Source organism: Pimephales promelas, chromosome 24 (assembly GCF_988280905.1).
Source record: "Pimephales promelas chromosome 24, fPimPro1.hap1.1, whole genome shotgun sequence".
NCBI lineage: Eukaryota > Metazoa > Chordata > Actinopteri > Cypriniformes > Leuciscidae > Pimephales > Pimephales promelas.
Genome location: NC_142792.1, coordinates 4,525,829 through 4,540,930, shown reverse-complemented (window position 1 = coordinate 4,540,930; position 15,102 = coordinate 4,525,829). Strand labels below are relative to the sequence as shown.

Below are 15,102 nucleotides of genomic sequence, written 5' to 3'. Positions count from 1 at the left end.
CTGTTATTTCGAACATTGAACAAATCAGCATATTAGAATGATTTTCGAAGGATCATGTGACTATGAAGACTGGAGTAACAATGCCATCACATGTATAAATTAGATTTGTTTTTATTTTAAATTGTAATAACATTTGACAAAATGACTGTTTTTAAAGTTTTGCTTTTTATCAATCAAATGCAGCCTTTTGTCAAAAACAAATCTTACAGACACCAACTTTTGAATGGTTGTGTAAAAAACAGGAGAGTTTTGAAGAGAATGTCTCACTTTCTTGCTAACACACAAACCTAAATGGAAACATCTCCATGTGTGCAAGGGCAGAGACCCCATTTACAGGGCCTTCTTTGTCAATTTTCCCAATGCCAACATTTTCCTTTCCTCTAAATAAAACTCTGGATCACATGCGTAACCCCCTGTCATCTTCCTCCTCTCTGTACTGAGCTTTACGTTGCATTAGCGGCCATATTATCAATACTAGGAAAACTGTACTACATTTGAGTACTGGTGTGGCTTCGGGCAACGAGAGAAGCAACATTAAAATGAGTGGAAAAAATGAAGCGCAGGTAAACAGGTCTATGACAGGGCACTGTACTGAGGGAGAGAAAGAAAATAATCGTTCAGCACAATTTTGAGGTTGTCTAGAGGAAAAACACACTAATTATACATCAAAACATAACATATAAACCTAAAAAAAACAGGTGAAAATGGATTGCGCTTTGGTGAAAGTTCAACGCTCCAGTCCAACCAAACACTTTTTAATGAATCTTATCTTCCCAGAGCTCAAACCCTGGAATTTTATCAAAAATAGTAATTCATCTAGATCTTTAAATTAATAATTCATGTACAAAACAGCTTCAGGCAATGTTCACAGGCTTGAAAGCACTTTGAAATTCTCATGATATTGGCATGAGTGTGTGAGCAAACATCAGAAAGTTTGTTAACTTTTAGCTATAGATGTTCTAAACTTCTGCATAATGAAGCCTTTGAAATTTGCATCCAATAAACATCCCTAAATAAAAAAAAAAGTCCTTTTCACTCAGCCAAATTAAGGCCCCAGGGAAGGACATGTACTTTCTGACATCCCAAAACCACGACGAGCCAAAAGCAAATGTTGTTGAATGACCACCGCTGCAAGGTCAAGCTAGAAAAACAAAACGCAACCCAGACCTCAAGTGCAAAAGCTTAAAATGACTTCTTATAAAACGTTCGCTCTTTCAACATTTCCTTTCTCAAAATAATATGAACCTACATTTCTAAACAATTACGTTCTGTGGTCACTTAACTGGAGAAATGAGGCCCGGCGGGCATTAAAGCAAACGTTATTCCAAAGTTCAATCGCACCTGACACTTAATAACATAAAACAAGACCCAATGGTAAAATTGGGTGCGATTTTGAGATGAATGCACACGGAAATCAATTTTGAAGAAATAAATCCATCATGCCGTTATGAGGAATCTTATGAGGAGTCTTATGTTACGGAGCCAGCGAGCGTTTATGAGCGGGCTGCGCAACACAGAAGGCTGGAGATGGTTACCGCGCCATGTTTTCATCCAAACCTTTTGGGCTCACTTTTTGATGTCATTTTTCACAGAATTGCACGTAAGTGTGCCCACACTAACAGTCCAGGATGGGATAAACAGCAGAAAGGTCGAGTAAGGACAAAAATCTTTCTGTTTATCACAACCACGACCTGTTTGACCAGCAGCGAACAGAGTGGAACGCCATCAAAGACTGTTTGAGCGTGTGTGTTTACTCCATCCCTCATCCCTCTCGAAGCCATCCTTTAATGTCAATTGTGTCTTTATATTGGCCGGAAATCTCCTTCCTGGCGTTCAGGATATGTTCGTGAGCTCAGGACTAATAAAAGGCAGGAAATGTGGGTTCCTCGCAGGCTGTGGCCATTTCTCGAGCAGCAGGTGGAGGAGAGCTGGCAAGAGCCGCTGCGTGATAGCGGGACTCGTTTTCACAGTTCTGTCTGTGGCGAGCGCTAACTTTCCGAGCCTAATAGACTTTGGCTTGTGCGATCGTTTTGCGGCCAGGTGCACGATGGGGTGTCCCTGCGTCTCTTACGCATCACCCTGCGTGGAGCGGACGATTCCCTCCGGCCCTCGACTAATCTAGTTAATCATGCGGTCGGCCCTGAGGCCAGGCCAGCCAAAGCTAACTGGAAAGCACACAGAGACAACAGAGGTGTTCCCCGAGCCGGCCGGATCGTATGCACTCGTCGACAGGCCCAGAGAAGCAGACCTCCCTGTCAGTGTGGGATTGTGGCCTTCACCTGCCGGAGGAACGGACACCGACAGACCAGCGCAGCAGAACAGCCTCCCGCAATAATGAGACACAACCCAGAAATACAGCCTTCCACCTTCTCCAGAATGAGAAACGGTGACTTAAATTACACAAACAGAGCAGAGGTGGAGCAGAGAGGAAAAACAGAGGGAGGAATGACAAAATACTATACATTACATAGACAGATACTACATATATATAAGTTGACAAAATAAAATACTGTAGTAATAATAATAATAGGAACAAATAAATTATATCAAAAACACTATTTATATGATACACCAATAATGCTAAAAAAAAACTTAATTTAATATTGTGAGCAAATCAATTACTTGAACGAAAAAATTAAATTATATAAACAAATCAATCATGTCACTAAAAGTCTAATAATTTGGTGTGTGTGTGTGTGTATATATATATATATATATATATATATATGTACACACACACAATATGTAATTTTCTACTTTAAAAAAATGAAACAAAAGACAAGTCAGGGACTGCCAGAAACAGACAGATCAAGGAAGAGAGAATGAGAAACAACAAGTAAAATAGAAAAACAAATAAAGCCAAAAGAAGAGAAGAAAGAGAAGGAAACCAAGAGAATGAAAAGAAAAATAGCCAACAAAGAGTGAGAAATCAAAAAAAGAGAAACCAACAACAACAACAACAAAATACAGAAAAAAAAAAAAACAGATTGCCAAGAAAAGGACAGAAACAAAGAAAAAGACTTCAGGGAACGACGCACACCACATTTATTGTCAAGCATTTGTAGACTAAATCAAGAGGCCCTGCAGCTCAGCAGCAAATGCGTAACACTGGGGAAAAATCATTTCAGAGTGACACGGATTCCTTTTCATTACGCTGAACCCCTTCATCTGGGGGAGATATCAAATCGGCTATGTTTGTCGAGTTCCTGAGATCCAGAGATTAAATTAAAAAAAGCCAAAAAACAAAGAGGAGGAGAAGAAGGATGGGGGAGAGAGAGAGGGAGAGAGAAATTGACAGTTCTGTCAAGCGCTCCCTAACATTCAGCTTGTTTTCTAGTGGAGTAACAAGAGCGGAAAAAATAAAACAGTTTGACAAGTCTCTGTTCCAGACCAAACTAAAAAGAGATGCAAATAATAACCACGATAAACAAGCCGAACGCAGAGATCCCAGCTGTGGAGGGACGGGTCCGTATTGACGGCGCGCTGGCAGGAGAGGCAAGCTTTTCAACACCACGCGGGAGAAAATGACTGATGGAGATTCTTTACGCTCCAATTAGACGTTCTCACTCGTTCTTTTCCCACATCCTTTCTATCAGCAGAAGTTCTGGCGAGTCGCAGACCTCACAGGTAAGCTGGCATGCATTAATAAGACAAGCTCTTCTGTTTGTAGTGCCTGCTTGACCTTCCCAGGTTTCCTCATTCCTTCTTTTGAACCTTTAATCAATTCAGGTCAGAGCAATTTCTGTTTTTTCCATAGAAACTTTAGAAGCAAGTCCAAGGGGAGTGATGGAGCCAACAAGAGCAAATTGGGGTTAACTGCATCGCCCAAGGGCACCACCACACCACAATCAACCACTGAATTATTTTACCCCCATCTAGCGGATACAGTCCCCCCTCAATAACACAAGTCCCAGATCCTACGAACCATCCTTAAAATGATTTACAGAGTGGGTCCTGTTAAAGCAGCACATAGTTAGTGTGTTACAACGTAAAGAAGTTGATTTGCAGTACAAAGGAAGTGCAAGCAAGGAAAGAAGGCATACTGACCTTGAAGCCAGACTGTAGACAGCATTCCAGTGAAAAGAAACGAAGAGGAAGAAAGAGAGAAACAGGGGTGAAATACACACAGAGTGAGTTGGGTTAACTTGGAAAGCTGCGTAAGACAAAAAAGATCCTTCACATGTAGACTTCTGATACACGCATACTGAACGGGGAATATAGCCCTCAAACCGTATTCACTTTATAGCCCTTAATCCTGTAATTGAGTACTCAGGTGTGATCCTAATTTTTATTTATTATAAATGTTATATCACTGTCTTCGATAAAGTTTTGTCTATCCATTTATTTATTTTTTTATTTTTTTTATTTGGGGGGTATTTTTGAATTTATTTACTTCAAAAAGTACCATATTTTCTTAAATGTTATATCACTGTCTTTGATAAAGTTTTGTCTATCCATTTATGGTGTTTATTAATTTTTTTATTTATTTACTTCAAAAAGTACCATATTTTCTATGTAAATTATGCTTATTTTTACATTACTACATTAAAATATCATTCCAATAAGTTCTTAGAGTTAAAACCTAAAGATGAAGTGACTTTGCTGTCACCTGGTGTCTTATTTTGGCTTATTTTAGAATGCTTTAAATTACAGTTTTTCCCATTCATTTCTATGGGTGCCCATTTTTTGACCCAAATACAAGATTAAGGACCCACTTAACATTGTAGAATTGAGTCAAAAAAAATTGTGTGGGTGCAGGAGGCAAACTTCGGAAAGTCTTGTACCACTCAGATCAAGGGAAGTATTTTTAAAAAATAAATCAAAACTATTTGCCCACATTTGTCCAGAATACGGTTTTAGGGTAAAAAAAAAACACCTGAAAATGTGACATGCAATCTCTGTTTAAAGAAAACATATAAAGGCCATACAAAGTCAATAAAAACCAGATGCATCTTTAGTAAGGATGTGAATGGATTTAAAATTGACAAATTAAGTTGATATCAAAATTTCCAGAGAATACCCCTCAAACGATGTGACAAAACATATAAATGGGGCTTGATTTAAAAAATATGAGAATCAGCTTTGCTATCCTTATAGTGCTTCTGTTGTGCTTGTGTTTCACCTCTATTTCTTTGTTATAGATTCACCCTCCCATTTTAGCTCCCTCTCAAACAGTGAGCCTCACAATCCTCCATAATTACCGGCAAATTTACTGCTGCCAAATTTATGAAATAAATACCCCAATGCCCCAATTCAACCTCTGCCATTTTTCGGCGAATTTGAAGGCATTTTCGATCAAGACCTGCCTCTGCACCCCTGATCTGCAACAAGAGGAGCTTTGGCTTCCCCATCTCTGAGTGAGAAAGGTAATCCTGACTCACTCTGAACAGAACGCACCGCTTCTGCCTGCCATTCGCGTCTTGATTAAAGACGCAGGCGCTAACAGAAGAGGATCTGTCTGAATAACTCTCCGTCAAAACCACATCAAGAGTCAAACTCCAGAGTGCCGGAAAACTAAGACACAGAAAGAACAATGGGAGGTGTTTGAGAACCGAACTCCCCGGTGTGTTTCGAGAGCATAACCTGACTCTTGAGTGGTAATTAGCTCGGAGCGCCACGGTTAGCAACTGCGGCTGGTGTTTATTTCAGAAATCTTCTCTCGGTTGACATGAATGATGCATCGAGCCAAGCATATGGAGTTTGTTTTAGTCTAATCCGCTCCTAACGTAGATCTGTAAAGCGTTAGACATTCAACGCAAGTCAGATTAATATTTATGAAACAACAGAAACCCACCAAAAACACTTCCAGTATTCAACAGCGAGAGCCTCAGTGCAAATAAATGTCCCTGTCAGGCTAAAGCAGGGCTTTTTGTAGACGCTGGTGCTCGGGAAGGGTCTCCGACAACAGCTTTGAAAGGCCTAAAGGAGGGTGAAAGCGAGGAGTACACAACTGTCAATGCACAACATCCACATCCGTGACCTCCACGACTCTTTAACGCTGGGCCAGGCTCTGCCTCACGTTCTTGTCTGTTTACACTCCAGCTTTCCTTCAATTATTCATTATCTTTATTTATTTATAAGAGCCGTGAGGATGTGAAAAGGTCTATATTTGCCTCTCATTAATTAGTCCAATTATGTAGGCCGAAAACACAGATGTTTACAGTGCAAAAAGTCTAGAAAAACGCTCCGAGAGGAGCAGTCATGCGGTTGAAGGTGTGCGATTCATAAAGTGTTCATTTATGGAGCTCTTTGTAGCTTAATCACTTTATTCTCCATGTCACAGAACATACTTTGGGATCAGAGCAACGTGTTGGGGATTAGGACTAAATCTACAGTCTATGACTGCCATGGATCTACTAGGCATGACAATGCCAACATCCCATAATGCTATTGCTGAAGTTGCCCACCAAATCTCCTGCAACTCATTCCTGGTCTGACGCCTAAATAAACGGAGGATAAGAGATGACTGAGTGGGTGAGAAGGAAAGCTAACAGAGAACACAAACAGAAAAGTGAGGAAGACAAGGAATAACATTGACACCCTCATCTTCATCCTTGTGCCATAGAGATCTTTCAGTCTTGGCGGTTCTCCAAAAGTAAAAAGGCAAGTTGAGGGGGCAACACTGCCTACATATGTGCACCCAATTGAACTATACAATAGAGCCAGACCGATATTATCGGCCAATATTAGGCATTTTCCAAACTATCGGTATCGGCAGTTATAATGGCCAAAAATGAATATTTCAAAAATAAAATAAAAACGGATGAAACATGCTAGTTTGTCCACCAGAGGGCACTCTACACCGTTCCTGTTGGCAACAACACTCAGTTGGTCACGATACATACATTGCTTGAATAACAATTAAAAGAACATCCCCATCAGTTCTCTTAACTCAAATAAGCATGACAAAATTTGTGACTATCATGTCCAGTTTCAAATAAATAAATAAAATATCGGCCGATATATATCGGAATATCGGATTTTAAAACTCAAAAATATTTGTATCGGTATCGGCCTTCAAAATCCTTCATCGGTCGGGCTCTACTATACAATGACAAATGGGACGCCCTATGGACTTCAAGCACACAAACCAAGGCAACAAGAGCACAAATCAACATAAATTGCACTATTTTGGACTGTGTGGTCACCTATATGCACCTGGCAATATACACAATGCCAAAATGGTGGCTGTCAATGTCAATACACAATACAAGGAAAATTCCACAATAGTTGCACTCAGTACTACCAATATTGCAAAAGCCTGGGGTGGTAATACGAGAGAAAAAAGGCTTTATTGGCAGATGGAGAATGGAAAATAAACTAAAGTTGCAAAAAATGAAAGAATGAATAGTAAAATATTGAGCTAAACACACTAAACCGAACATGCAACTGAAAGATCACATGCATAACAAAAACAACATGGAAAAACTGACACAAATGGAGTAAGAGGGTGACGGAGTGGAGAATCCATCAATTGGAGGTTTTACGTGTGTGTGCGTGTACCTCTCTAGCTCGTTGATCTTGTGATCCTTGTCGTTCTTCTCATTCTCCATCTCTCTGAGGATTTCCAGGAGCCGGTCCACCTCTGTCTGTGACTTCCCAGCATCCTCCTTGTAGCGCGCCACCTCCTGCTCGAGTGTGGCAATGCGCTCCGATAGTCCTGCATTTACCTGAGCCTCAACCGCAACTGACTGAGCCTGTACAGACCAAAGTTGAGTTTCAGTGGGCAACAATAACAAGTCTGGATTTTTTATTTATTTAAAATAATATAGGAATAAATTAAGATGATAATAATGAGAGCAATAATTGAAATTATATACTAATATATATATATATATATGAAGAGTTCAGATGCAAAAGCCTCTAAATGCCATTTGAAATTTTCTTCTTTAATGATGATTTTTTTATCAAACTTGTATATTTAAGTTCAGTAATTTCACTTAAATGGCAATGATAATTACCTATTAATTGTTATTTAAGTGAAATTAATTAAATAAAATATACAAGTTTGATAAAAATCGTCATTAAAGAAGAAAATTTCAAATGGCATTTAGAGGCTTTTGCATCTGAACTCTTCATATATATATATATATATATATATATATATATATATATATATATATACACACAAATATTTGAAAACTTTCAACCATATTGGATTTGGAGTAAATAGGCCTTAGACCTCAAATTCTTAAACGAGTTTAAAAATGTCCTCCACTGTATCTTTTCACAAACATTGGGTTTTACATGGTTCTGTGCTGTGATTGGACAAGAAGCCTGGATGCTAACCTGACTTCAGCTCTCCATAGTTGAGTAGAGACAATTGAATTGAGTAGAGACCGTTACATGTGTGTCTGTGTGTTGTTTTGAGGTTTAAGACACCCAACTCACACCTGGAGGCTCAGTGTAAGGTCCCCCATTACATCACAACAGGATACGACCTCATTAAAGTGCATGTGTGTGTGTGTGTGTGCACATGGAAATACAATCATGCTGAAGTCATCAAAATAATTAGTGACATTACGGCCATCTAAAGTGCCGGGTCAAGGGCCTCATCTAATGAAAAGTAAATCAATTCACTTCCCCCTGACAATTAAACGAGTCAGCCATAATGTTTCTATCATAAAAGTCCTCTAAAAGGACACAGGTGTCTTCCTGCTGCAAAAAAACAAAAACAAAAAAAAACTGTGAAAACACAAAAACAGTGCAGGCATTGCATTTACACCATGACTAAATGCATGTGTGTGCGGACCAAGTCTGAATGCAGAAGACATTCAAAGATAGCTTGAATCTATCCAGAATATGTTTATATAACCACCAGGCACAAAAATAAACCAAAATCAAGTAAATCCTCACTGTGACATGCTGGTTAAAAATACAGCAAAGTGTCTGAGCTCAGAGGTCTCTTTAGACTGGCACTGGCTGAAAGAGGACTGTTCTGGTTTATTGAGGATAATATTTGAAGGTGACGTTTAGGCCCCGCTAATTAGCTTTATTAAAGTCTCGACCTGAGGTTGAGTAGGTTTCCACTCTGACCGCCAAGAGCTTGTCATGTATGGACGGACCGGTTTCTGCACACAAGAGCTTTTACGTGTGTGTAAAAGGGCAAGTCTGGCACAGAAATTAGAGTTTGTATACGAAAACACGATACAGACACGTAATGGACAATTAGCATCAAGAAAGTGTCAGAAAGAGGGCGGAGCAAAATAAATCTGTGAGTACAAGGCATCCTCCATGAATAGGGTCTGCAACTATTAAATGATGTATATGATGTAATCATATGTACAGAAATATATAACTACAAATTAAATACAATTTGATCCGTTTATTTTCATTTTTCTGTAAATGGAGGTTTACAATTTTTCCAAACCAGTTTCTAAAATTATATTAGTAACTGGTTTGGAAAAATTGCTATAAATACAGTTTAAGAACAAAAAGGAAAAACAAACTGTGACTTTAATTTCCTAGAAAATAAATTCAATAAAATAACTAAAATTAATAAAATAAAATAAAATAAAATAAAATAAAATAAAATAAAATAAAATAAAATAAAATAAAATACTAGTAGCTAGTTTCGGACCAAATTCTGGTTTGAAGTGATTGATAGACCTATATTTTCCATAAATGGAAGGGAAATTGTTTTATCATTTTCTACCTAAAGTAACTGGGAATGGTAAAGTTTGCCAAAAGCAGTTAGCACCAAAAAAAGGTGTGTGTAAATATATGACAATAGATTATTTACTTGTAGATTATGTCAAAACATTGACTTTGCAGCATGATTTTAATTGTTAAACAGAATTTTGTACTCGGATATCAAAAAATTAGATGAATACTGATACGTTTCTGCTTTTCATGCAAGGCTAATTTAAATTATGTAAGATAACAGTTTATATAATCGCAAAAACATGATATTTTAGGTTCTAATGCTGAAGTCCAAATCAAAGTATACTTGATAAGTTGACTATAAGACTATTCATCTGATCACATAAGAAAAGCATGTGTTCAGGACCACAGACAAACACGTTCACAATACGGACACCGCTGTGTCCTTTCGAGAAAACAGAGAAATGGACACGCAGCGAGACAGACAGACTGGGTAGGAAATAACTATCATTTGTATAGTTATTAGTGGGCTGTAAGGGACACTGGGTCTGCTTGTAAACTGTGTGCAGTGTGTTGGTATTGGAACTCCAGAGCGGACCAGCTCCATCTTTCAGAGGAACACCCAGTGTCCCAGCGCAAAAAACGGGGGATTGTGGGAAACGCGGTTTAATAATGTTGTTTAATAATGTGTTTGTGCTTGTGCCTGTTTGGCTGGGAAAAATAACAGAGCGGCTGTGTGAAAACAGCACACATTTGCAGTGGTTTTTTACGCATTTACGACGACTTTCTTGACCTATAAACGTTCTTGTGAGAAAACATCTCGTAACTGAATGATATGAAAATGCATGTGTGTGCAGCGGGGGATATAAAAGAGTTTTGATGTGCCTCCATATGAAGTAGTTGAGGAAGTGCATTGGCTGGTTTGTGTAATGTACACTGTTGGATGTCTTGGTGGCATGTCTGTTCTCATTTCATGAGTCTCGCTGACACCTTAATCCATGTAAACTCCTGGCGGTCACGCGGGGACAGTCGAGTCCTCCGCCCCCTTTCTGTCTCATCCAATCTCAGCAGACGCCCACCGAGCTGTCAGCGGGTTTTCACTTGCACTGCTTTTATATGAGACCCTGTGCGAACACAGACGCGCACACACTGCCAGAGATTTCATTACTCTTGGAACGGACGATGGGACCCAGATCTTCTCATCAAGCCACGCGAAGAGCTCTGAATATGCGTACGAAGGTGATCGGTTCATATGAGTGATCAACATCACCATCCAGAACTAATTGTACACTGCAGTCTAAAAACTAACAACCACAATTGCACAGAAACACACAGACTATAAACACTTAATCTTACGCATATTTAATAAAAATTCAACCTGTCATCATTTACTCGGTCATGTTGTTCCAAAAATGTTTTTTGAAGAGTGTTCAAGTTGCTCTTTTCCAACGAATTTTAGTCTACATTGATCCCGGAAAAACTATAAAAACACAATAAAAGTGGTCCAATATGTCCAAATGTTTGTCAAGACTTCTTCAATAAGGACAGACTGACTGAAAGAAAAGATTACTATTCAAAGGGTATATCTTCCCTTATTAGCTCCCAAATCTCATTCAAGCACTAGCAAACTCACATTTGGAGCACCAAGATGTCAATTACACCAAGCGCCATGCATTTGAGTTTCATTCTTTGCTTGAGGTGGTAAAAACACTTTTTCTTTCTTTTTTTTTATTTATTTTGTTTATTTTATTATTATTATTATTTTTAATTTATGTTTAGTTTTTTATGTGAAAAAAGAAAAGTGTTAATAATTTGTAATCTATTGTGTTGTAATATCATTTGGATTAATAAAAAAGTTTGAGCAAAAAAAAAAATAAATAATAATGGTGGTAAATAATAGTAATCATCATCATGATCTCAAGCAAATGATGACAAATATTCATTTTTGAGTTGAACTATCCCTTTAATAAAACTATACTAACGATAAACGGGGAAATATAGCATTTGTTGAGGCGCGTGCACACCATGTTGACACAGCTCAATGCGACACATATCATCTTACGAACACGGCACTAAATCCAAGCTCTGCTGCGGAGCGACGTCAAACCACACAAGACCATCACTCCACTCAAGCTTTAGATAAGAAAAGATCTCATGCAAGCAAATCTCAGAACACTCAGAGACTCCGCCAGCCCCCAAACACATCCTCTCTATCTCACATACACACAAAACTAAACTTGAGATAAGCCTCAAGCTCATGCAAGCAAAGCTCCACTCACACATTTATTAGTTACACACACACAGAGAGACACTGGCACTGCTAAAGGGAGGCTTTTCACACCAAGATGCACTTACAAGATTGAAGGGATGGCCTGACATGAGCTCAGAGCGCTTTCAGAAAGAAAGAAAGAAAGAAAAACACAGAGGGGTTGGGGAAGAAACAGAATTGGGTGATACACAGAAGAGCAATGACAAAATATTTTATAGGAAACAACGTGAGAAATATCTGATCTGCTTAAAAAAACAGGAGGAGGCGAAGATGACAAAGATGCAAGATCAAGAGAGGAAAGAGAATTATAGGGTGTGAAAACATGGCGATGAGGAGAGAAGTCACAGACATGGTTGGAGTAAGAAGTGGTGTCAAAACATCACTTATGGTGGTTTGAGAAACCATGAGCTACGAATCGAAGAGACTTGAGATCATTGGGAATAGGGCTGCAAGATATAGTATCAAAATAAATACGATTCAGTGTTTTTCAGTATCTCGGAGCGGCTGTAAATCAAGCCACTCTGAGACACTGACAAAACACTGTCATGGGCGGCAAATGTGTAAATGAACACACAGCGCATATATCTTTTTTGCCAAAAAACTGCCTTGCTTGATGGTTTAACATTAAGACATGAAGAAATAATAGCCCCCTATTTGGAGTAAATCTTGTCCAAATAGAGCTTGAGACATAAATATTATTGTAATTTTACAGTTTTATTTTATAAAATAAAATGAAACAATCTTTTTTTTTATATTTTATAGTAAAATAGTATTTTTGCAAAAAATAATATTTTGTTTAATATTTTATAAATCTTTAATAAAAAATAATTTTATAATCCTATTTAAAGGGTCAAACAGTGGAAATGAAGCCTATGACAACTGTGATAAGACTTGTTTTTTAAACTCCCTTCACTAAAAAAAAATCTATTTTTTACCTCTAGTGTTCGGAGTAAAAAATATTTTTTCGGCTTACTAAAATGATATTTTTTTTATATAGATCCAATCCCCCATAAAATCACCTAAATTGTTCTAGAATGCTTAACAATTAAAGCTATATAAATCAAAATTCCTGTACTTTTTAAAATTCAATAAACAGCTCTGTCCCGAAATCAAGAGAGCTGTCTAGCTGGGTAACATTTTAAGTATCAAAATGATGATAGCACATCTTTGCCAGAATGTAAGCCAGCATCACATCTATCCTTGCCAAAACTCGTTCTCCAAACTCTAAGGTGCTGCTAAACATCATGTAAATGTACAATAATTAAGCTAATTTCATTCATTACTTTAAAGCATTGATAGAAAAACAATTCTCTCTAAATCAAACTAAACTGATTCACACAGCAGGCCATTTGCATGTGCTGTGCATACTATGTTAGCAAAATGCTAACAATCAACTTTGAGCATTTCTCGAGTATCTTTTCACACTTGCATTTGAGTGACTATTAACAACTGCTCTATTTGAGTTTAAATCGGTCAAGTACAATATTCTGGTTCATTAAGAATGCTGCCGTCTTTGTTGACCATGGACAGCGATGTTGACCATGCTAGCTAGGGTCTGAAACAGAGCTAATATCTTCCCTATAGCACTCGATGGAGAAAAGCTTCACAGGTAAAGTGCACTTAGGCAAACATTCAGCTCATTGTCATTGTTTTAAGTGTTGTTAGAGTAGCGCTAACGGCGTGCCGGTCACTGTAATGGCTTGTTACTGCTTAGCTGACGAGACTTTGCTAGCTTTGATGCTTCAATTCCATTCAAGTGTCTGGCTCACCTTCTTGAGCTGATTTTCAAGTTTGGTGCATTCCTCTTTCTTCTGCTCAAGAGCGATTTCGAGACTCTTCAGCTTAGAGTCCTTCTTCAGTCCAGAGGAGGCCAGGGACGAGGCGTGCTCCTTCAGGTCCAATACAGAGGCCTGAGGGCGAGGGAAAGGAAGGTTAAATCAGAGAGCACTTATTGAACAATCTACCTCTGAATAGAGATGAACAGGTTTGGGGGGAGAAAAAGCTAATGAGAAGCAGGAGACGACTTTGCTAACGTCATTCCACAGTCCCTGATTGCACTGAAACAACCTGAGCACAAACACATGTAAATATGCAGATCAGAACCACGGCCAGACGTTTCGAGCCAATTTCAACAGCAGGAACCACAAAGAGCCAAGACAAATTGCCATGTGAGTTTTTTTTTTCTTTTCGAAACACACATTTGTATACAAACATGCAATCACAAGGATTGAATTAAAGCAGATCAGATAGGATCAAATCAACTGGACCTAATCTGGAAACATTTGAACATAGAATTATTTTTTTAAAGGGACAGTTCAACCAAATATGACGATTTTTGCTCACCCTCGTGTCATATTAAAGTGGTATCATTGTTTTTCTTCAGTGTAAGAGTGTAAGAAATGGAGATTTGAGCTTGACGGCTAACAAAAGCATCATAAAAGTGGCTTATATCTGAGGTCAAACGTTAGTTCATGAACGAATCATTATTTTGAGTCGATATATTATATTGAATGAGATCCAGTTTCAAAGTTCATCTCACTGACTCACTTAGGATTATTAGTAAATAGTAGGGCCGTCAAACGATTAATCGCGATTAATCGCATCCAAAATAAAAGTTTGTGTTTACATAATACATGTGGGTGCACTGTGTATAATTATTTTATATATAAATACACACACATGCTTGTATATATTTAAGAAATATTTTCACGTATATACTATATAAAGATTTATATATAAATTATTTTATATATAAATATAAATATTTTATATATAAATAATATATTTTTCTTAAATATACATGCATATGTGTGTTTTTATATATATACAAAATAATTATACACAGTGTACCCACATATACTATGTAAACACAAACTTTTATTTTGGATGCGATTAATCGCGATTAATCACTTGACAGCCCTAGTAAATAGTAACTTCAATTTCAGTCGGTTTCTCACTCAAAGCATTCAGAAGGGCTTTGAATATGGGGCTTTTGAATATAGAGTTATACAGACCACTTTACGATACTTTTATGCTCCAACCTCGGGTGAACTGTTCCAACAGCACACAGGGATTTATGAGGAATAAAGCCATAAAATATGAAACAGGAGAACGATTTTGTGTAACAGTAGCGTACATATCAATAGTAATATCACAAATATTGTGTGCTATAATATCCAGGGCTCTGCACATATGCAGTACATCAGCTCTGTGTTTTTTTAAGCCGAGTC

At 37.9% G+C, this 15,102-nt stretch overlaps 1 protein-coding gene across 15 annotated transcripts in view; it reads right to left on the bottom strand.

Moving 5' to 3' along the window:
• The window catches only part of erc1b (ELKS/RAB6-interacting/CAST family member 1b), a 184,032-nt gene that overhangs the window by 119,377 nt on the left and 49,553 nt on the right, over positions 1 to 15,102 (bottom strand). For 5 of the 15 annotated variants that reach the window (XM_039667652.2, XM_089127193.1, XM_089127195.1 and 2 more), the window contains 3 exons: positions 13,642 to 13,782; positions 7,504 to 7,697; positions 4,048 to 4,059 (listed from right to left, as the gene is read on the bottom strand). In XM_039667652.2, coding sequence (XP_039523586.2) covers positions 4,048 to 4,059; positions 7,504 to 7,697; positions 13,642 to 13,782 — 347 coding nt within the window. Of the gene's footprint in view, positions 1 to 4,047; positions 4,060 to 7,503; positions 7,698 to 11,958; positions 11,995 to 13,641; positions 13,783 to 15,102 lie in introns of all 15 variants that reach the window. The other 10 variants (XM_039667657.2, XM_039667650.2, XM_089127191.1 and 7 more) reach the window with 3 other exon arrangements.